The sequence below is a fragment of the Curcuma longa genome, chromosome 10, assembly GCF_044706935.1.
Source record: "Curcuma longa cultivar G26 ecotype Majalengka, Jawa Barat chromosome 10, ITB_CL_G26_1.1, whole genome shotgun sequence".
Taxonomy (NCBI): Eukaryota; Viridiplantae; Streptophyta; class Magnoliopsida; order Zingiberales; family Zingiberaceae; genus Curcuma; species Curcuma longa.
The window spans coordinates 5,378,100-5,401,225 of NC_133870.1; the positions used below are offsets into that span (position 1 = coordinate 5,378,100).

The 23,126-nt window shown below is 36.7% G+C and overlaps 3 protein-coding genes across 3 annotated transcripts; 1 reads left to right on the plus strand and 2 right to left on the minus strand.

Moving 5' to 3' along the window:
- Positions 1-1,715: 1,715 nt before the first annotated feature.
- On the minus strand, positions 1,716-7,760 carry LOC141836075 (putative protein phosphatase 2C 55). The gene is made up of 5 exons (XM_074723486.1): positions 7,598-7,760; positions 6,598-7,238; positions 5,509-5,830; positions 4,441-4,590; positions 1,716-2,211 (listed from the first exon to the last, which is right to left on the minus strand). The coding sequence occupies exons 2-5, from the start codon at positions 7,158-7,160 to the stop codon at positions 1,918-1,920; spliced, it is 1,329 nt and encodes a 442-aa protein (XP_074579587.1). The 5' UTR covers positions 7,161-7,238; positions 7,598-7,760; the 3' UTR covers positions 1,716-1,917.
- Positions 7,761-7,939: 179 nt separating this feature from the next.
- On the plus strand, positions 7,940-16,452 carry LOC141836018 (serine--tRNA ligase). The gene is made up of 10 exons (XM_074723428.1): positions 7,940-8,161; positions 8,248-8,318; positions 8,420-8,581; positions 8,652-8,757; positions 9,707-9,900; positions 15,185-15,288; positions 15,382-15,565; positions 15,644-15,823; positions 15,927-16,130; positions 16,222-16,452. The coding sequence occupies exons 1-10, from the start codon at positions 8,029-8,031 to the stop codon at positions 16,255-16,257; spliced, it is 1,374 nt and encodes a 457-aa protein (XP_074579529.1). The 5' UTR covers positions 7,940-8,028; the 3' UTR covers positions 16,258-16,452.
- Positions 16,453-16,886: 434 nt separating this feature from the next.
- On the minus strand, positions 16,887-17,789 carry LOC141836683 (homeobox-leucine zipper protein HOX14-like). Its single transcript, XM_074724194.1, has 3 exons — positions 17,726-17,789; positions 17,327-17,640; positions 16,887-17,251 (listed from the first exon to the last, which is right to left on the minus strand). Exons 1-3 carry the CDS (start codon positions 17,781-17,783, stop codon positions 17,030-17,032), a joined length of 594 nt encoding a protein of 197 aa, XP_074580295.1. The 5' UTR covers positions 17,784-17,789; the 3' UTR covers positions 16,887-17,029.
- Positions 17,790-23,126: the final 5,337 nt, after the last annotated feature.

Sequence of the window (23,126 nt, forward strand, 5' to 3'; positions counted from 1 at the left end):
TCGTGATAACTAAAAGAGGTATTTGAAGGTAATTTAGGAGAAATTAAGGTAAGGCAATGGATATATATGACGGCGCCGTCACTTTCAGAGGGCACCTGTCGAGATATATGCCTAGCAAAGGGATGCCACAAGAAATTTATTCTTTAGAGAAGGAATCGATCATATCACAATGGATCTTGGGAAATGAATGAATGAAGTAATTAATGAATTAATTAATTAATTACCACCGTGTGGCTGTTGTGGTTTGAAAAGGAAAACTGAAATTCCACGTGCATGTTGATTTACAGAACTTTTAACGTCTGAGAAACTGGCACTCAAAAGTTGTGGTGGTCAAAAGCCGACAGATTCTCATGTAAATCTAGTGGAACAAGGGAAGTCATTGCAGTCATCCTTAGATTCTGTGTTACTGATTATAGAAATCATTCTAATTATATATAGAAATCATAAACGCAAGGATCTAGACAAACTTAGCATTAATAGCCGCCTCCTATATATCTCATATATGTTCTACTTCTTTCTCTCTAGCAACTTCTAATAAGTTCTAAACTCTAAATTTTAAATCCTCATTTTTCTTTTTCTCACCCTCCAACGAGAGTCTCTTCTTTTTAAAATATCCCTGAAGCAATGGTACCATGTAAGACATCCAAGTTGTTACCAAGACACCTGCGGTTTGATCACCAACTACGACGTATTTACAAAAATTTTCCTCCAAATAGAAAACGTGATCAAAAGATACTGGACGTCTGAGCTGACCACTACGTGCACTTCCCGATTTACCCTGATGGCTAGTAGAAAACTTTCATAGGACCGAACCGATCACCCCCACAGAGATAGACAATGAAACTAACTGGGATTTATCATTTTTTTTCTTTTTAAAATTGATTTTCGTAACTAATAAATTGAACCAGAGTATTATTTAAAATTCAATAGCAGTGCATAATCAACCAACTTTTCATGAATCCTTCAATGCTAATTAATTATATTCTAAATGATGAGTTTATATATATATTTTAAAGATAACACATAGTTATTATAATTCAAAATTTATTTATTTATTTGAATATATAAATAAAAAAATATTGTGGGGGAAGAATCGTGTGAATCCCTTTCAAGGAATAAACTTTTCATACACTTGCAACTTTTTGGTAGCTAGCTTTGCGGCATCCATAAGCTGAGCATATATCTTCAAGTACTATACTTTAATCAGATTCGACCTGTCACTCATCAGATCACGTACGTCCTCACCTTTGAATATTTCCTTTCCTGAGTAAGTTTAACATTAACACATGCAAAGTAGTAAGTCACCTTCCACATACATGAATTACTCTCTGCCTCACCTTGTGTCTGCCATGGAAAGAAACTAGCTAGCTTGGTTCAATTCCACATATATCCATTTAGCAGAGCAGAGCAGATCAGCAGAGCAGAGCCATCAACAAAGTAAGGAATCTCATGCACAAAGCAACATATCTATGGAGATAGATGGTCACAATCTAGCAAGCAAGCTAGCTAGATGAATATTTCTAAGGGGATAATCTTGTCGAAGGAGGGAGGAAGAAGATGAAGGGGTTGTGAAAGTTGATGCTATTTATTCTCATAAAAAAATTAATAATGTAATCAGTCAATAAAGGTTATTTCAAATTATGGTAGAACATGAGAAGGGGGAATAGAAAAAGGAAATAGAATACTAACAAGTTTTATACTTGACGCCAGGCATCTTCAAGTGGTTGAGTTTTGTACACAACAACTAGATCTCAGGAAATGAAATCACACAAAGATAGGTAACCAAAATCCACTAGTTCAGGAAAATGACAAGCTAAGAATAATCGAAATGGTTCGCTCGTCATCATATGAACAAGTGAGAGGAAAAAAAAAATCTGGAAAGTTAATAAGTAGTAGCAAGGCAATAGGGGTACGATTTTAAGTGCCAAAGGCAGTAATGAAGGATACAAGAACAGTAGTGTCATCGAGCTTGCCTCCGTAGTATCGGTATCCAGCGTGTTGAGCTGCAGTCGAGAATGGTGTTTGCCTGTTCTTATCCTGAGCTCGTTGGCGAGCCAATGCGGCAATCTTCTGGGCCATCACTTGAGGTTCCAAACCAGCTCGAATCCCATGAACCACCACGGCAGTGATCTCGTTGTTGTACAGGTTGTCGAAGAGACCGTCTGTCCCTGTGACAATCACGTCGCCTGATTCGACTGGGACAGTGAACACCTGCTCACAAGTTTTAAGAGGACCGATGGTTATCCATTTCATCTAACCAAAAAGAATATAAGCAGAGATTGGGTTATTAAGTGCAGCCAGAAGCCAGCATGAGCAGGCAAAGAAACATGGTCAGTTCAACTCTACGCAAGAATGATCATGAATATATAAATCAGACTGGGGATTGAAGTCCAGAGCATATTTTGTTCAAGTTTTCAGAGTTCTAGGCCAAGATAGACCTGTTTACCATAAAATGATCGAACAGTACGACCACAGAAAACGTAATTGATAAATAATTTAGTGATCAGTTGATGAGAAAGGAACCCAACCCATAGGCGAATTTAAATTATTGAGGTAAACTTGGTGGAAACGATTCTGAGGTGATGAATTGCATCCAAGCAGTCAAAAATGATCATGAACAAGTAAGTAATTTAACTTGAAAAGAACTATTTATGTTCATTTGGAAAAGTAATCGAACAAGTTTGAGCATCCTCTTCAAACACAATAAATGAACAATTCAAACGTTAATATTATTAAACTACTAATAAGATCCATCTAGCCAACTCTAAATAGTTGGGACAAACATCAACATAATGATGATGAAATGCTCATGAGTCAAGCTCGTGAACGTTGGAGATTAACAAAATCCACAAACTATTCATAAACAACATCAATAAGTATTTCATATAAGGTATAATGTATACTTAAAGTTCTTCATGTAAATTGAAAATGAATTTTTTGATAGTATTACCATGTAATTTTAGTATTACCATGTAATTAAATATTTACTAATATTGTCTTAGTTCCAAGTATTTTCGATTGACACCACATGGATCATATCTCTCTATTATACTCCATTTAAGTCTGTATTGCATGTAGATCTCTTAACTAGTTATATCTCCTAATCCTAACACCTTCAACTCTAGTCCAATCAATTTGTATAACAATAGATTGAGTGAATTTGAACATGTCCATAGCATCTTAATTTATTCTCTCATTTTATCATCCTTAGAACTACTATTAACATAGCATTATTTTTAATTTCCCCTCATAACCTCACAGAACAATCTTATTGTTTCATCTCAACTCAATCAACTGTATTTATGTTTCCTAATTGTTCAAGAATCTAACCATAAAGCATAGCATGATACACGTACAAATATACCTTGTAGCTTAAAGGGCACACAATGATCACACAAAAATCCAAATACTCCTATCCATTTTCATTAGTGATATCTTCAACAATCTTTCTTTCTCGAGTAATAGATGTAAGGTATAAGATAAAAAAAACTCTTATAGAAAATCTATCTTCATCCACATTAACTATTTTCTTGTTTTATCATTAGGGGAATTATCAAATACCCCCCCCCCCCCCCCCCCCCCCCCCCCCCCCCCCCCACCCCACACACACACAAAAGTTTAGCAGCTTTCTAAATTACTACCTAATAATTGCAAAAAAGTGGGGGGGGGGGGGGGGGGGGGGGGGGGGGGCATTGGACAATAAATGAAAGGTGTTTTGATATTAAGGAAACATACAAGACATTTTCAAATAGATGTACCTTGGTGGCCATTTTAAAACCTTTTTTATTATCATTGAAACTATATTTTGTTCATTCAATTTTACTTCTAAAAATAACTACAAAAATTCTAAAGTCTGTTGAGTTAATTTTTGATAAGAGGATAAAGATCTGTGATTTAAGTATAAAATTGAGTATATATTTGGTGTCATTAAGTTATAAAGCTACTTTAAATAACATAATAACAGTTTACTGTAGCATCATTGTTTATGATTAACGTCATAATCAAGTATTTAAGAAAACTAATAACATATGTCTAATTCATTGAATCTAGTTTTAGCTTAACTATAAACAAAATATTGCAATAGTTGAGCTCCATAAAAACTTGAGCTTAATAAACCAACTTAAACATAAATACATGGTTAAAAATTGAGCATAGCTTGAGCTAGTTTAATTTTTGTTAAACAAGCTTGAAACATTCAACCTCAACTTGTTAGAACTCTAGTGCATTACAATTGATTAAAGAAAGTGGAATGAGTAATTACAAGTTAAGAGCAAGAATCCAGTAAAAGAAATCAACTGGAGCATCCACAAAGATGCAGTGTAACAAGTAATGACATAATTTATTGGTTAGCTGAAACAATTCCAAACATATTTCAATGCCAGATAACTTGAACAGTAAAAGTAGTCACACAAATATAGTGCAGGAGAAGTAGCAACTAACCTGGGCAGCACTAGGAAGATCGCTTGCATTGCTACTCTCCAGTTGATAAGTAAAGTTGAAATCATGTTGCTGCACTGGTGATTTGAATATTGTGCAACCATCTCTAACTACTATGAAACCACTGTCACCAAGGTTGACTGCATGAATCCTCTAGAAACAAAATCAAACAAGAGGGCATGTTACTGATGATATTACAAGAAACTGTTATCACGAGCAGAGGGGCTCTATTCCTATACAAGAGACAACTTACTCACTAGTAACAATGTTCATCGTTGCATCCTAACAAAATAGAAATACCAAAAGAATAGTCAAAGTTGAAACAATAATAAATGCTGAAATTTCATTAAGCATTTCTTATTATGTTGATGCAAATGCCTGAACTCATGCTGACAACAGAAGTAGAGATTTTTTTGATACTCATTTTTAATTTCATTGTCTAGTAATTTATCAAACTGTTTTATAATTTAGGTTGTCATATTTTTCTCTTTTGGTGAATATGTGTGAGAATCGCCTGCGTATTCATCCCCTGTGCTATCAGTTTTGCAAAACAAATTGTAATATATTGTATACCATTTAATTTAACTTTATTACTATTTTTAGTTTAAAATCATTAATTTTTTTATTCCAAAATCACTGATCTAATATAATTGATATTGAAATTCTAAAGTAGGGGCAATTTTAAAAGACATGATTGCACAAAATTTGTACTATGCTCATGGAAAAGAAGTAGCAAAACCAAGGATAAGAAAAATACTGCTTAAGTATTCACACTATTAACTACATAAACTAGCAATTTAGGAAAATATGAGAAGATTAGAAGGCAAATGTTCTATCGGAGCTGGAACAAAGAGAACAGTGGACCAGAATCCCATTAAAGTTTAAAATCCATGCTCAGGACTAAGAATTAACAAAGATGACTCAAGTAGAATCCCTATTTTAAACCTGATACCATTTTCTTATAGATTTTTAATGTTAGTTAACCAAGTTCTCTATATAATTGCAGGAGAAACTGTAGTGCAAGGTAGTTGCATAAAGCAATGCAAAGAGTAAAGAAAGATGAATAGGTACCTGATCTGTAAGTGCGATAATGCAAGCCGTTGATGATCCTTTCTCTTTAGTTTTTGCATAGGCTTTCTCTAACACCCTTAATGGATTAATGGACCCTTTCGGCTCTTCTTCAATTGCATCTACTGAATGTAACATAAGTGATCTAGAATATTGTCCTGAATCAATCCCTTGATCCGCCCAGCCACCAACACCATCTGCTACACCTATGGCTTGCTCATCCCATATGAAATGAGCATCCTCACCACCAGTTTCCTCCTTATCTGGATGTGGCAGATAACATGATCCAGACAGTAGTTTCAGCACTCTATTACTTGGCTTTTTCCTGTGTATACAAAAGCAAATTCTGTAAGCTGGCCAATCACAGCTTATATGGGATTCATTAACTAACTTTGGAACATGAAGAGATATTGTCATCCATCAAAGATATTCCAAGTGAAAACTACTTTGAACAAAACTTATCTATTCCAGCAAACTCATAGTTCCAAACCCAAGAAGAGTTTGCATCTGGTGCACAGGCTAATTATGATGCTGAAACAAACATCTAATTTCAGTAAAAATACTACTATATTCGCTCATGAAATACAATCATCAAACTGTTCTTACCAAATCATCCTCATCAAGTTGTATTTGCCCCAACCATTTGAGATCCACTACATGGATATTATCCCTCAATTGTTTTAACAATATTCCTATATCAATGTTATCCCAAAAACTACCATATAGTAGTAATTTATAAGTCAGTCACATCATTTTTTTATTACACTAACCCCATGAACTAGTAAATTGGCTTAACCAACAAATAACCATTTTTTAAAGTGACAAATGGTGCAAGAGACCCATAAATGTGTCAAAAACAGCATATATTATTTTCTAATACTGCCAAATGGCTGTTTTCAGCCTTATGCAACTAAATGATTTGAATGATAAACAATTGTCATAAAATCTATCACATACTACAAATCTGCGCTCACAAACTCCCTAAACCTTTTTTTGGTCTATGATTACTCCTAAACTCATGGGAATACAATAGATGATGTAAGAATAAGATACCAATTTATCATAAGTTAAAAGAGATGCAAAGAGTCATACTGGTCTGCCTCAGATGAACGGGAAGGACTATCAAGTAGTTCTTCCCGTGGAGAACCATCAAGGGGTATGTCATTAGCTGCTCCATTTGGGTAGGATGAGAAGAGCAATGAAGATAACTGACTAATCCCATTTACTGAAGGAGGTTTCCAACTCAAAACATTCAGTAAATCTCTGAACCAGAAAGGTTTACGATCCACTGTAGAACCCCAACCACTCTGATTATTGGCAATCAATTCAGGTTCATGAGACAATGCGTTTCCTACTGATGTCCTACTCCTCTGGGATATATGAGAGGAAGAACTATAAGCAGACACAGAGAGGTAAGCAGTGCTATCTACGCATGACTGATGAGATTGACCTATCAAAGAAGGAACAGAAATAACAAGTGATAGTGCTCTGAGGACAGATTGGGTAGTGAATCGATCAACATTTTGAAATGCTCGAAGGCTGTCAGCAAGAGCACAGTACGAATACGATTGAAATAAGCTCGACTGGCTGCATCTGAGTAGAAATCTTGAGGAGGATCGAAGAGCTTTGTTGCTTGGAAAATATGACGCTGGCATCTTACAGTTACGAACAAACTATAGATATGGAAGAGATACGCGACGATGTCAACTACTTCTCTAATGGCGGTGCAATACCTGAAAAAGCAGAAACATTTAAGCAGGTTCATTCTACAGCAAGGAAAAAAGAAGCTTAACCTAAATAAAATATACGTCCAGAACGAAAACCCTAACTAGTTGATCAAGAATCTGCACTCCAAAAAAAGGAATACATAAAACGACAGGAGATCTTCACATAAAGAACGGAGACAGTTCAAAACTTATCATTTGCAATCACAAAAAAAAAAGAGAAAACAACATTTTCTCGACAGGGAAAGAAAGCACAAAGGAATCAAATTCTTAACTTCGAACGGAAGAGAAAAAAAAACAAACAAACCTTCACAGAAATCGAAGGCATCACAGAGAAACCAAAAGACGAACAGGGATCGAAAGGATACCTCCACTCGGATTGGTGAGCCGACCAAAAGGAGAAGATCGATCCACAATTGTTGGAAGAAACGAACGAACAATCAGAGAGTCGGAAGACCTAGCGTCAGCTTCGGCAACGAGCTGAAACTAACTTGCAGTCTCCTCCGTGAGCCCTGGGTTCAGAAGCGCGTCGATGGGGCCATGGAATGGAAGGACGCTGCCTGCCGAAGGATGGATTCCAGACCTGGAGAAGGTGCCGAACAAGTGGGCCGAAGAATCAAAGCCCATTTAGTCTATCCGTTGAGGCCCAATTGCTTCCACCTATAAAATGCCTGCGGTGGAAGACCTAGGGCTCACTGCTCGGACTGCTCGGAGTTTCTGCGGTGGAAGACCTATAAATTGCCACGGTACTGCAAACGAATTTTTTCCGGCGATTTCTGCTCGGAGTTTCTCGTTCGTCATGTTGGACGTCAATCTTTTCCGATCGGAGAAAGGATTCGATCCGGAGATCATACGCGAGTCCCAGCGCCGCCGGTTTGCGAGCGTGGAAGTCGTGGACGAGGTCATCAACCTCGACAAGGAATGGCGCCAGCGTACTTAGCTCGAGTCCCTTGTTTTTCTTCTTCATTTGTTTTCTCCGTGGATGGTTGAAGATTCAAATTTGATTTGCTGCGTATAGGTCAATTTGAGCTTGATGCCCTGAGAAGGGACGCCAATCGGCTTACAAAGGAGGTCAAAAATCTCAAAATAGTGAGTTCCCTCGAGATATTGTGTTTTGAAGTACTATCTGCGGTTTTGGATCATTCTGAATAGTCAAGATAATTATTTTTTCTGAAACATGGCTGGCATAGGCAGGAAAAGATGCAGCGGAGGTGATTAACAGCACCGAGGAGACAAAGAAGTTGATAGCGGCGAAGGAATTGGAAGTCCAGGAGGCAAAGTCTACATTGGACTCGAAACTTGAGAGTATTGGCAACCTCATCCATGACACTGTTCCAGTTAGCAATGATGAGGTCGAACTATAGCACAGTGGTGTTTCTGTATTCCTATTTTATTTATTGAAGTATAAAATCTAGTTTGCAGGCAAATAATGCTGTTATTCGAACTTGGGGAGAGAGGCGGATGGAAACCAAGTTGAGAAATCATGTAGAGCTTGTTAAGCGCCTCGACATTGCAGACTTGGACAAGGGTAATCTCATCTGACTCTAATGTTTAACTCCTTGTGATTCTCGGTTACTGCAGTGAAGCTTTAGACATGAATGCATTGCGTAGGTAAACTCTATATGTATTTTTCTAGGCTTGGCTAGTGGAAATCACTTCTATGACTTGAGCTATTTATGAAACACGTGTGTGTTCGAAGTGTTGGCTATGGGAAATAGCTCGCAAATCATAATGTATGCTGAAAATATGCACACAAGTGTCTTATAGGCAAATAATCGATGTTATGTCTCAGAATAATATATTTGATCTAATAACACAATGATTTGACTTAACCTAAAACACAATTAATAGAGAAAATCTGGAAGTGACATGACATGGTTCAAATCCATGAATCGTTGACATGAATTGATCTATTTACTTAGTAAATTAATTATTAGATGGTTTAATAAGTTGTTGTGTCGTATATGTTATTTTTTAGCGTGCTTTATTAATTCTAGACATTAGTTTTATATTGACACAAACAGCAATATCTGTGTATGATATGATTAGCATGGTATCACATGAATTGACACCTCTACTTCATGTTCACCAGACATGTTGACCAAATGTGTGAAACAAATTGAATTTTTTTATCAACAAAATTATTTTTTTAAAAAAAAACTCTATTAACTTTTTTAGATAGTTTAATTCATTATAGACCATTTGATTTTTTTTTTTTTGAAAAATATTTAGTTAGTTTTATATGATTTCATATAGTTTTATTTTGGCATGAGTAACACAATCCATTTATAATACAATTTGCACAGACTTGACACAAACTGGCACCCCTACTTGTTAATCAGAGTATTGCAACCCAGCTCCTGAAGGAAATAACAATAACATACTGCTATGACTACAGTCTACTAAAAAAATTTTCAAAACAAAAATGAACCAGCTAATTACATTATTTACACGTGTCATGCTTCTGATACATCCAGGTGCTGATGTTGCTGGTGGAAGAGGTTTCTATCTGAAAGGGGATGGTGTCCTGTTGAACTTGGCGTTGATTAACTATGGCCTGGCATTTCTAACAAAAAGAATGTACCAACCAATGCAGACTCCATTTTTTATGAGAAAAGATATAATGGCAAAATGTGCTCAGTTAGCTCAATTCGACGAAGAGTTATACAAGGCAAGTTGTCAATCACCATTCTTTTTCTTTATATTCTTAGATTTTTTCTTCTTTCAATTGGCAACTTTTCTAGGGCAAAATTTAAAATGTTGCCCCTTTTATTGGAATCATCAAAGAGGCGTCCCTTTTTGATTTATTATCAAAAGGATGCTCTATCCTGCGTCAATACATTTTTTATTTTTGAAACTACCTTTATTGTTAGTGTTGTTTTAGTAGGTAACGGATTCATAATTGCTATACTATGGATACTTCAACTATAATCAACACAAACACAAATAAATTGTATTGTAGTAGTATAGTTCATGGCTGCTACAACATAGATACTTCAATTTTGATCAATATTAATAAATTGTGTTGGAGCAACAATATGGGTACTTCATCTTTGGTCAACATTAGTCAATATTATATTATAACAACACTTCGACTTTGATCAATACTAATAACATTATGTTATAGCAATTATAGTTCATTGCTCTTGTAATATGAACACTTCATCTCGAGTCAACATTGGTCAACACAGATTAACATCATGTTAAAACAGCTATAAATCATAGTTTCTATATTTATTTTTGATCAATACTAATGAACATTATGGTGCATCAACTACGGGATAATAGCTATTGCAATTGTGTAGTTGTAGCGGCTATGAAATTATAGTTGTTATAATTGTGCACAACTACGGAATCATATCTGCTATAATTGTGTAGTAGTTATGATCTTGTAACTGCTACAATAGCGTAAAAAAGGACAATTTTGGAAAATAAAATATGCAGAGGCTGAATGAGACGTTCTTTTGATAATAAATGGAAAAGGATGCTGCTCATTTTTCTAATTAATCTATGCCTTAAGAATTTGCAACTTCCTAGTGTTTATCTTTCCATTGATCATTCAAGAATGCTGATTTACCTTTTTCCATAAACCTAATATAGTGAGCCTTGATTAAATTATTTAATGTCTAATTGTCCGGCACGGTCAACATGTAGTCATGAGAGCTTCTTCAGCATTGTTTCCGTCGGTTGTTGGTCCATGTGGCAAGGTCATTATAAAACACTTGCAACATGATAGAAGCTATAGCTAGTTACTAGCAATCGGTTGTTGGTCCATGTGGCAAGGTCATTATAAAACACTTGCAACATGATAGAAGCTATAGCTAGTTACTAGCATAGGGCACATAATAGCAACAAATGAATGGAGAAAATTAATTGAATAGCTAGAGTATTTTAACTAAATTAAAATGTCCAAAAGTACATATTAAAAATTTAAAAATAAACTAACAAGATACTAAAAGAAAAATGTAACTAACAGAAAAAAAAATGAAACAAACTACCATTTCTCAACTAAAAGATCCTAATGACATGAATTGACATCCTCAATTCTCAACTTTAGAATCTAGAGACAAGGACCAAAGGATGCCAGGTGGGAAGCAAGCTTGTAGGAATTCAACATTATGATATGTGTGATAGGAAAAGGTTATGCTATATGGTAATATGGAACAAGTAAATACATAGAAAATAGCAAATCATCCAAGGAAAAATTTTTATGATGTTAAAGCTAGTATATCACTTTGTTATGTTATATTGGTTGGCTTTATGTCTCTGCTCTAAGCAAGATTGAACTTGGACCTGTGAGTTTCCCTCTATACTTCAACACAATGGAGAAGCACTTCCTACTTGCTCAAGTACAAGTATGCCACTTATGCATAGTGGTCTTGCACACTCACTGATAACTTGGTTTTGTGATACTAAGAAAAGAATGCTCATTTTTGTGCCATTGAGTTAGCTAGAAGTCCATAATAATCAATAATTCTAACCTTATGTTGAATTCAGGTCATAGTCATATCTAATAATATTTGTTCTATTTTTATACATAGCATGTTGCACTATATATGTTTCACAACATGTACCAATGGTAAAGTAGTAATATGAAAGCAATTTGCTCTAAGCATATGGCATGCATACAAAAGCAAGTAACAAGCATAAGCATGTATGCATTTAGTGATATATCAGTGCAAAGGAACATCACACAGAGCTAAGCCAAGAAATAAGGAAGCAAGTCATGCAATCCATTGAAATCCTCTAGCTTATGGGGATTATCATACCCACAATGTATGAACTTGCATATCAAGGGATATATTGGCTTAGCCTAACACTTTGGTATGCATAAGTGTTTGAGCGATTTAACCTCTTTTTTTTTTTCAAGGAATGAATCTTGTAAAACTCAACCATGTACAAATTTTAATATCAATGGATAGAAGGTTTTGTTTCTCACCTCTAAGACTCCCAGAACCAAAGAAACAACGACTTGGACCCTGACGCTCCCATTTGGTGCAGCACTAAGGGCCTTGATTAAGCCATGATAATTACCTTATTTCAACTCAATTTGTTGCACCAGCACATAGGAACATCTCCTAATTTAGCCTCTCTTTGGAGCCCTATTCGAGTCTGATTCTCACAATTTAAGGCTATATTTTTTAGGGAAACATGAAGCAGAACACATTGAAGCAGTTCATTCTCTGAATCACCATGACATCTCAATTCAATGGAGAATGATCCAAAGTTGGTGTAAGAATCCAGCCCCTTTGAAAAATTAGCAACCATCAAAAGCTCTCCAGGGGGTCATAGTTCATCTCTTTGAAAAGTTAGCAACCATCAAAAGCTCTCCTGCGGTCATAGTTCGCAAGTCGAAAACCCTGAATAAATCTCCATTTTCTGTTGTGTCTCCAACCAAGAATAATAAGAGATTTGAGGCAAAATTTAAGATAAAAGGAAGGTACCACTCAAGGTCTTATCACTTCTACACAACATAGGACTCACCCAAAATTCATTTAATCTATGTGATCTTCTAGTTGCAACTACTATTCAAGATCCAAGAGGTAAAAGTGTTTAAGGATGAACTTGAAAATAAGGGGAGGTTAGGAATAACAAATGACCTCACTGTTCCTCACTCTGCTGGAATCACGTGGTAGTAGTAGCAGTGTTGCAATTGCTCTCACACATGGAAGGGACACACACCATCTGTGCTAGCTGCTATGAAGCCACACTTGAATTGCATGGGGGGACGGATTCATTGGCGTGGCAGAAGATTGAGGCGCTAGAATGAAAGGATCAGCTGCCTATATGTGCCTCTCTGCGTGTCATTGATTGATTGAGGAAATAGAGGAGTGGGCAAGCATGCTGCTGCTCAGTGCTTGTGCAATCTGCCACTAGGTCATGGGGGTTGGATTCGTTAGAAAGACAAAATTGCATGGTGGGTTCTGGTGCATGATCTGCTCATTCCTCCCCACTTGTTAACACCCTGAGTAGCCGTACTCCCCGTCATTAAGATTTTGGGTCAGGATTGGTCAGTTACAAGAACTTGATACTGGTGGGGTCAAATTGACAACCAAAGAAAATTTTGAAAGAAACTTAAAAGTAAAAGGAAGAAGAAAATTATAGATAAATTTGCAGAAGCACAAGATAAATGTCATATATTATAATTTTTTGTTATTGTTCAACAACATGAATTCTTGACAAGCATTCTCAACCCTGAACCGATTGTTCAACTGAATCATTTGAACTTCAAATTCTTAGTTTCTCATTCCACACATTGATGTTTTATGGCCCTTTGTCTGGTTCATTTGTTTTTCAATTCAATCAGCCAATTTGTTCAGTGCTGAGAACACAGGTTTAGAATATATTACATTTTGTATAGTTGAATATCAACCTGATTATTTTCATCAGCCTAACCTTTAATTTTTTGATGTTTTAAGTTATACCTGTCTCTCAATAGGTTTGTGTGACTGATATATTATAATTGAGTGTGTTTTTTTTTTTTAAATGTTGATCATAATTCAGTCTTACTTAAGGATAGTAAGCAAAAGAGAATTTGAGAATTTTAGGATACATTGCATTTTTGGTCCTATGATTCACTTTTTTCAATCTAAACCATATGACTTGTCTCAGTTTTCCCTTTATTTCACAATTGTTGCAGTCTGCCCTAATATAGAAAGTGTATTGGGTAGAGGAAGTCTGTAGAAAACTTTATATAAACTAATAAAACAATAATTTAATTTGATTTGGATACTATCAGTTTATCACCAACCTTGTATGGATCTCAATGGATGATGACAATCAGTCTGTCCTTGAACGATTTAGTAACAGATAGTGGTCATCTTTCATACAATTGGCTCATATACACTGCACATGAGATAATCTCAAGTGTAAAGATAATAATACAATCAATAGACAGCTACATGCTATTTTCAGCTGTATTGATTCCTGAGAAAAAGGGTAATGCCAAACAACACACTTTTGAGGTGTTAATCATATTTTTAGATTTTTTTACAATCAGTGGGTGGTTCACTCCGATTTTGAAAATCTGCTATTGTTATGCTATTCTGATGGTTGACACATGAAAATGATAATAAAGACAAAAATGTTTCAACCATCATTTTGCAAAATTTTCTTTGGCTTTAGAAACCAATATAGATTGTTGAAAAGAAAGTGATCTCACAGTAACCGGTACAAGTGCACATGTATAATTTTTGTAATGTTACTTCTTTATACTCTGGAAGGGGTCCAATTTTCAGGGTATAGCTCCACATGGTCCCTTTTAAATTATTCAGGATATGAGGTCATACTTTTTTTATAAATTGTGACAAATAAAAACTGACTTGACAGAACTGTTGGAATTAGTAGACCATGGATTTAATAATTTAAAGAGTCTTTGAGGGTGAATAAAGATTTTGAAATCACTAATCTAGTAGAGAGCGGCAACAGTAATGGTGGTGGCGTACAACATTGGCGGAGATGGTGTGGTGAAGGCAGAAGTGGAGGGTTTTTTTACTGGGATTTTAGTGGTCACATGCATAAGAGATTCTCTGTGCTTCCGATGGGTAGTGGGTCTCCAGTGAGATGGTGGGATGAACTAGTGGCTGTGATGTTGGTATTGACCTGTGCGCGATGGCTGACAGTAGTTAATACTAGATTTATCTACCAAATTTGAGAATGATGACATATCTGAATGTCAGCAGAAGCCATCTTTATGTATAATAGACAACATCACTCTATTAAAGAATGCAAATTGATTACTTGGTTTCCCATGAGACTAGTAAATGATGGTGAAGTTGCAACTTAATCAGTTAGTAAATAATGGTATCGAGATGTTTGTTTCCCATGAGACTAGTAAATAATGGTTGATTTAATTACTTTTTTTTAGATCAGTGTATTTCATGTTTTTCCATGCTGCCTGCATTTGGTAACATGATCTGACGTTATCATAATGTACATTGCATTGTGAACTTCAGGTGACAGGTGAAGGAGATGACAAGTATCTAATTGCTACTGCTGAACAACCACTGTGTGCTTATCATCTTAATGATAGACTTTATCCACAAGATCTTCCTATTCGGTATGAAGTATTAAGAGTTTTTGTCCAGCAGATCAGTGAAGTGTACAACTCAATTCTTCAATTGGTTAATGATTATCCTTTCATGCCTACTAGATATGCTGGATACTCAACATGCTTCAGAAAGGAAGCTGGTTCACATGGTCGAGACACATTGGGAATTTTCAGGGTGCACCAGTTTGAAAAAATAGAACAGTTTTGCATCACCTCGCCAAATGATAATGACTCTTGGGAAATGCATGAAGAAATGCTTAAGAATTCAGAGGATTTTTATAAGGAGGTATACTTCTTTCAACTTCCTGCTCATTCTATGTTTTCCTGTTAGGTATATTGAAGTTCTTTTCAAACTTTGTTCCAGCTGAAAATCCCCTATCAAGTTGTGGCCATTGTTTCTGGTGCATTGAATGATGCGGCAGCCAAGAAGTATGATCTGGAAGGATGGTTTCCTGCATCAAGCACTTACAGAGAGTTAGTTTCTTGTTCAAATTGCACTGATTATCAATCAAGAAGATTAGGAATCGGTTATGGGCAAAAGAAGGCAAGAAATTTTCTATTTCTATTATTGTTCTTTCTGCTGTATCATATCCTTGTTAGAATATTGTCGTTAAATTGTAACTAATTTTTGTTGCTGTTCTTGCCAGAACGATGAACAAGCAAAGCAGTATGTTCATATGCTGAATTCTACTCTAACAGCAACGGAAAGGACAGTATGTTGTATTCTTGAAAACTATCAGACCGAAGATGGAGTTATAGTTCCAGAAGTTTTAATACCATTCATGGGCGGCAAAGAATTCCTCCAATTCAAGCCAGAACCGGAAGCCAAATCAAAGAAGTCTAAAGCTAAGGTGTAAATTTTCAACAAAGATTGATGAGTTCTAGCCAAATTTGTTAGTTCGATTTTTGAAATTAAATTTTCATCAATTTTATATTTAACAGGAAGGCGCTGGAGCCAGCGCTCAAGCAAGCAGATAAGAGCCTACCATAGTGACACAAGTAAACCATGAATTATGTTTCTTTGCAGAAAATGTTGCAATCTTTCAGAAATACATTGTTTAATATTTATCGCATGAAATTGTAACACAGTGGCGTGGTTATCTTTTACAATTAGAACATGATTGTTAACCCCTTTTTTTTACAATTAAGCCTGAAATTTATTTTTTGCTTTTAGTCAAGTCGAGGCTTAAATTGTATATTAAATACTTGTTTGCATGAACACGAAATTGATTGCTGGTCTTCATGGATGCGTGAGTTCCTAGATTTGTATTCACTGGTTGTCAAATCAAGGCCCACCCTCAAGTACTTTCTTTTTCTCAACAGTAATTGTCACCTAATGAACACCTTCTGACTGCAGAGAGCAAGTGTTATCTGTGGCCTACTGTACCCCCCACCAAAGCAAAAGACAATTTTGCAGCAGCTTCTTTAAGCACAACCACCCTGAAAGGAGTAAACTATTGGCAGCAGCCTCTGGTATGGATTCATAATCCCAATAGTGCTGACCAAGTTATGAACATATGCATCATCATGAGCACAAGTTTCAACGCCAAGTAAACCGAACTTATAGTGAAATGAAGGATACATTTACAGCTTCATTTACTACAGCTAGTGAACAGCAAGTGAATTAAGTACACGCCCCAAAACTTGATACGATAGTGATTGTTAGTCGGAGAATAGGATTTGCTGGAAGGGACTTGAGTAATTTACAATGTTTGATCACATAGAAGAGAATATAGCAGCAATATAATCTTCACATACCGTAGAAATTGTATCCCCATTCCATCAGGCAATCATACTCGTATAGGTACATCAGTTCGGGTTCTTCCTCCATGGCTCCAAACTCTGACACTGCTGGCAGGCAAGTCGAAGTCGATGAGTTTGGACTTCCGACTGGCTCGCCGCCGGCGGCGCGGAGGGAGAACCTCCTAAGTTCTTCTTCAGCTGCGAGAAGCTTGTCATTCAACACCAGCACCTGTTGATTTCAGAGCGATGGAAGTTAGTAAGTTTCGGCATCCTTAAAAAGGAATCGGTTGTTACAGTAGTGCACCTCGCTCTCGAGGTGGGACTTTTCGAGGAGCGTGGCGTCGTGGATGGCCTTGAGCTCGAGGTAGGCCTCCTCGACCTTCTTGCTCTTGTGCCGCGCCCGGCGGTTCTGGAACCAGACGGCGACCTGCTTGGGGTCGAGCCCGAGCTCGGCGGCGAGGCGCAGCTTCCGGCCGAACTCCAGCTTCTTCTCCTCCCCGAACCGCGTCTCCAACAGCTTCACCTGCTCGTCGCTCAGCCGCCGCTTCTTCGCGTCCACGGCGGCGCGCGCCCTCTTCCTCCTCCGACGCGGCGCCTCCTCGCCGGCCACGCCTCCTGCTGCAACCACCGGAAAAGCCAACATATATATATACTCAATCAATCCATCAAATGATCAAGAAGTCGATCGGCCGGGACTAGGCACCTCGAGAGCCATGACCGTCGACAGAGTAGAAGAGCAAAGCGTCTTCCTGGTGGCTCATGGCGGCAGCCTTGGCGACGAATGAATTGAATAGTGGCAGTCGACGGTGAACTATATATAGCGTCTACAAGACCGATCGACGACCGGGGCGGGGCCGGACTGGACTCAGTGCTCGATACAATAAGAAAGATTTGTGTCTTTTTTCCATGCATGCACGCTAAAGCGTATATTGAATTCGAAGCAAGGTGTCGCCATGGTTCACCTCCCAAGGACACCTCGCAGCAGGCGACCTTAAATTTAAAGCTACATTTGCCGGATGGATAAGGTACTTCCTGGCACATGAGCTGAGTCGGACTCTAAGAAGGTCACTCGCAAGCACATGGGCAGCACCATTATGCATCTCCAACCAACCCCCATCCGCCACTTGTCGCCGTGCCATTTGCCGGCCCATCTCGACCTGTCGCCCTCTCATTGCTAGCTTCTCGCACTACGGCGATCAGCCCGCGCGGCCGGTGCATGATCTTCGCCGAGAGCCAGCAGCTCAGTCGTACGTGATCATGCATGCAGATGCAGGCATATTCCCAGAATATTCCCTCCCATTAATCCATGCAACAGTAATTAAGCAGTTATCTGAAACTCGCAACTAAACTGAAACTTATGGGTGTAATCGAGCCGAGCCGAACAGTAAAAGGCTCGAGCTCAAGCTCGGTTCGTTTTTCCTAAGTTCGAGTTTGGTTCGAGTTCGATTCGAGCTTTAATTCTTAAGCTCGAGTTCGGCTTGTAATGAAATTAAATAGTTCGCGAACAGCTCGAGCTCGGTTTAAAAAAGACTCGTTTTAAAGTTAAACGAATTCAGTTCGAGCTTGGTTCGAAAATAGCTCGTTTAAAAGTTAAACGAGCTTAGTTCGAGCCTGACTTGTTAATATATAATATTTATAATTTATGTAATATATATATATATATATATATATATATATATATTTGTGAATCTCTTAACAAACATGTTCGTGAGTCTTTAAACGAACATATTCACGAACATGTTCGTGAACCTTTAAACGAACATGTTCGCGAGCTCACAAACCAAATACTGTTAAGCTCGAGCTCGATTTGATAATATTTTCGAGCTCGAAATCAAGTTCGAGCTCGGCTCGTTAATTTAATCGAACGAACTCAAACGAATTTTTTTTCGAGCCGAGACTCGAATAGTTCGTGAGCAGCTTGACTCATTTACACCCCTACCGAAACTTATTCGGTAACCCTAATCCTAAACAGATGATGACGTCTGGGCTGACCTAAGCTAAGAATCCAGAGTCGTAGATAATTGTATGGGAATTATTAGCTGGCACTCGTACTGCAACTGACAGAAACAAAAAAGGGTTTGAGAGGAGAGGAGAAGAGAAGAGAGAGGTTGGGGTGCATGCATGCATTCATGCACGCAGGCGCGTGCTTTGTTGGATTCCTTCCTTCACATGCTAAACACTTAAACCGAGCTTAATTAAATAATTAAGGCCCTTAATGCTTTGCTAATCCCGGACACACTCTTCCCTTGTTTCCCCATTTCCAACTCCACCAACTTAATCACTTCATTGATTACTCTATACTCTGATTCTTTCCTCTGGGCCATCTCTTTGACCGCGTACACTGAGAGACTGATTAATTAATCTTAAACCAAAAGGTGCTCTTGGGGAAGTTTATCCAAAGTTATCACAGCTAATTAATAATATATTAATGCTTCAGACTTCATTAGTTTTAATTAAGGGCAAACAATTAATCAGTTTAATCTAATCATCCTTATTATAGACTGTATTATCTTGGTCAATTATCTTAATTAATTCTCTCTGTAGTTAATTAATCTTAACCCAAAAGGTGCTCCTCGGGAAGTGTATCCTAAGCAATCAAGGGCCCAATCAAGTGTCCTTTCATGTGAAATTTTATGAGATAATTTAGAAGGAAGTTTGTAAGCAATTACACACCGTGATTAATCAAGTGTTTTGTTTTATTTTATTTTATTTTAAGAAAGAGTTCATAATAGATTTTCCCCTTTTAAAGAAATTTTATAAAGTTTTAATAATTCTTGGTCAAGTTTTCTCTTCTCTATAGTTAATTTTAAACCGAAAGGTGCTCCTTGAGAAGTCAATCCTAAGTATTAATTGTAGATTTAAATTTTAAATATTTCCCAATTATTAGAGTATTCCATGCTCGTTAGTTTAGAAATTTTCCTTTTAAAAACAATCAATAAAATTATAATAAGTAATCACACTTAATATAATCTAGAAAGTTTTGATCATCTTGGTCAATTTCTTATCTTAAACCAAAAGTTGCTCATTGGGAATTAAGTTTATCCTAAGTATTCTCACCTAGTTACACAATCAACATTGTCCTCTAGATGTAGATTTCCACCTAATTTATAATGATTTTCTCTAAAATTTTAATCCCAAAAAATGCAAACGTACTGATCATGAAAAAAACTTTAGACTCTCGTCCAAAACAAATAAAGTAAATTGACTCCAAAAGTGCCATGATTTATGCCACTTTCAACGTGTTTTTTTTGCTCGGTGTCAAGCTCTCCATGCAACCAAGGACAATCTCAAAGCCTACCTAACAAGAAATGCTAAGGGGTCGGATTTGTTATATTCATCTCCATCCTCATCGGGTATTCAATTTTCATCCTCATCTTTATATTCTTTATATCCGTTGGAGAATCGGATATTCATATCCTATCCAAATATTCTATTATCACCTACAATTATATATATATTTTTATTTTTAATATAAATATATAATGGGTAGGATTCTACTAGACCTTCTCTGTATCCGAAAATCTCCATTCTTGATTATCCGATTATATATTTAATTGGATCTAAAGAAATTTTTTTCATGTCCTCCTCCATTCGGGTTAGATATTAGATTTCCAATGATTCGGAGGAAATTGCCACCCCTACCTCCAACACTAAGGCAATTATGAAAACCCTAGCTCTTCCTCCTCCTTTGCCTTGGCATTGACCACAAGGACCCTTAGTTTGGAAAGAAAAGCAAAAGAGCTAGTAAAAGTCACCAAAGATTCTTAACTGAGCACCACAATCTAGGCCATTAGGGGCTTAATTAATCCTTAATCCGGGAACTCCATAGTTAATCATGATTAGGGGGGCATTAATTAGGTGCATCAGGCCGTGGGAGGTCGAAACGTGGCCTCCTTTTTTTCTCAACAAATCTGTACGCAGATTCGAAGAGGTCTAGGTGCATGCTGTGGGGTGGCGTGGAGGAATTATTTTAATGGTGGGACCCAGCAGTTGCCAAATGGCCTTCCTCCTCGTGACACGTCAGCAGAAAAATAAGAGTGGCAAGGACATGTTGGATTGAGTGTCACAGTGGAAGTCTTGTTGTCATGTTTTCAATGCTTGGAAGGCCTCAAATAATGTGTACATGTCGCAAGTAAAAAGGACCCTTTTACTAATATGTTCATAAAATCTTCTTTTTTTAGACAAAATCTATTGGTATTTTCTATAATATGTACTATATGAGCGACCTAAATTTAGATCGTAAAAATAATATAATAGTCATTTCCTAAAATTAAATTAAAGTCATGATAGAGAGAGGTCAATGATGAAGATAAGGGAGAAAATGATTAAGAATGGGTAACAATATTCTACGTGTGGTAAGCCAAGAGAAAGTCAACAACGATAACATTCAAATTTTTATCTCATTAAGTGAAATTGAGTATATTGATTCTTTTATATCATTAGACACAACTCTTACTATATCATTTATTTATATTTAAATAAATTTTATCTTAGATAATTAACTCTTTTTTATCTCTTTTTTTTTCTTTAATTGGGGCATTTATTAAAAGTCTAACTAGTTTTTAGCAAAGCTATCAATTGAGGATGGAAATGGAAAGTCAAAGAAAAATAATATCAAGTTAGACAAAAATTTTTGAGGTAGCAAAGCTATCAAATCTTTTAGCTTTATTTACCTTGCGCTTGGTGGGCTTCTTGAAGGCCCAAAATGTAGTGGGCTGGCCCATGTGCCAGCCCAAGTCATAACTACTCTCTTTGCCATCAGAAAAAGCAGTTTTATAATCGAATACAATGCACGATTGATTGACTCTTAAGCTACTAAAATCCAACCCGGTGGCTTCACACGATTAATTTTATGACCATCTATGAAGAAGTAAATCGGGAAGTTATAGTTAATCACTGCGGAGAGGACAGTTTTCTCAATTTTGTTGAGATTTGATGTCTTGCTCATTATAGTAATATCTGCTTCGTAGTAGCCAACTCAACACTATCTCGGAGCTAGTCAGATCGCCCATGCACCTTCTTCAGCTAGTTCTCAGCCATACATGAACGATCAGAAATGTAATTTTGTAGCACAGCTTTCCAGTCATGCTTTCTCTTCACTTTCATACATTGTCTCTGTTGTTCACTTTCATGGGTTCATGGTCCAGAGAGTCTGATACTCTTAAGTTCACTATTTTCACTGTTGCACAGTTCATCTCTCTCTCTCTCTCTCTCTCTCTCTAGTTCTTAGGTGAGACAGTCAACCGCTCCACTGCAATCTTCCTGTCTGTTTTCCTTGTCGTTGTTGGGAAGATAAGTCAACGTTTAAGTGAGACTTTGCTATTGTTCTAATTGTCTATTAGCTATATTTGGATTCTGAACTTATACCCTACTCAGTAGCAGCCTACCTTTAAGATTTCTGAGTATTTTATCATTACATCACCCTCAGGGACATTTAAGTGAGACAATCTTGTTCATGTCCATGATTGAGAAAGAGGATTAATCAAATTTTCTATTTCAATGAGATTTTGACGTTGAATAATAGTCTCATTGTGTTCTTGGTATATAGTGTAGTTTGATAAGGATGGTTTTCTTGCCTTTCTGTATGTTTTTGTTAGGAAATTAAAATATTAAGCCATCAAATAATTGAGCTAGTGAATAAGAAATAACGCTTTCTTTACTCAAGAGGAGAGAAGAGAGATGTTGATATATAGATTTATTAGATAAAATGACATTTAGGTCGAGCCATGTTAGATTTCGAAGAAAAGTCTAACTTGATTTGGATGTCAAACAACTCAAACCCAATAAGAAAGAGTAAAGAGGAACATATATATAGCAAAATTATTCTATATATGGCGGCTAAGATTCGATAATAGTAGATATCAAGTGAAGATATATAAAGGAGGATGAATATATACATGAACATTGTTGGATAAAGAGTAGTATTAATGGAATATAAAATTGAATAAAACTTGGACTTTTTTCAAAATATTTCCATTTATTATTTTTTTTACAAAAAATGTCATGACAATGAGGACCTACAGGTTGTTAATTTCCCCCTTTGTGTTTTTTTTTGTCTTGCCCACTTTATTGACAATGAAGTGTAATAAAAGAAGTTCACCCTA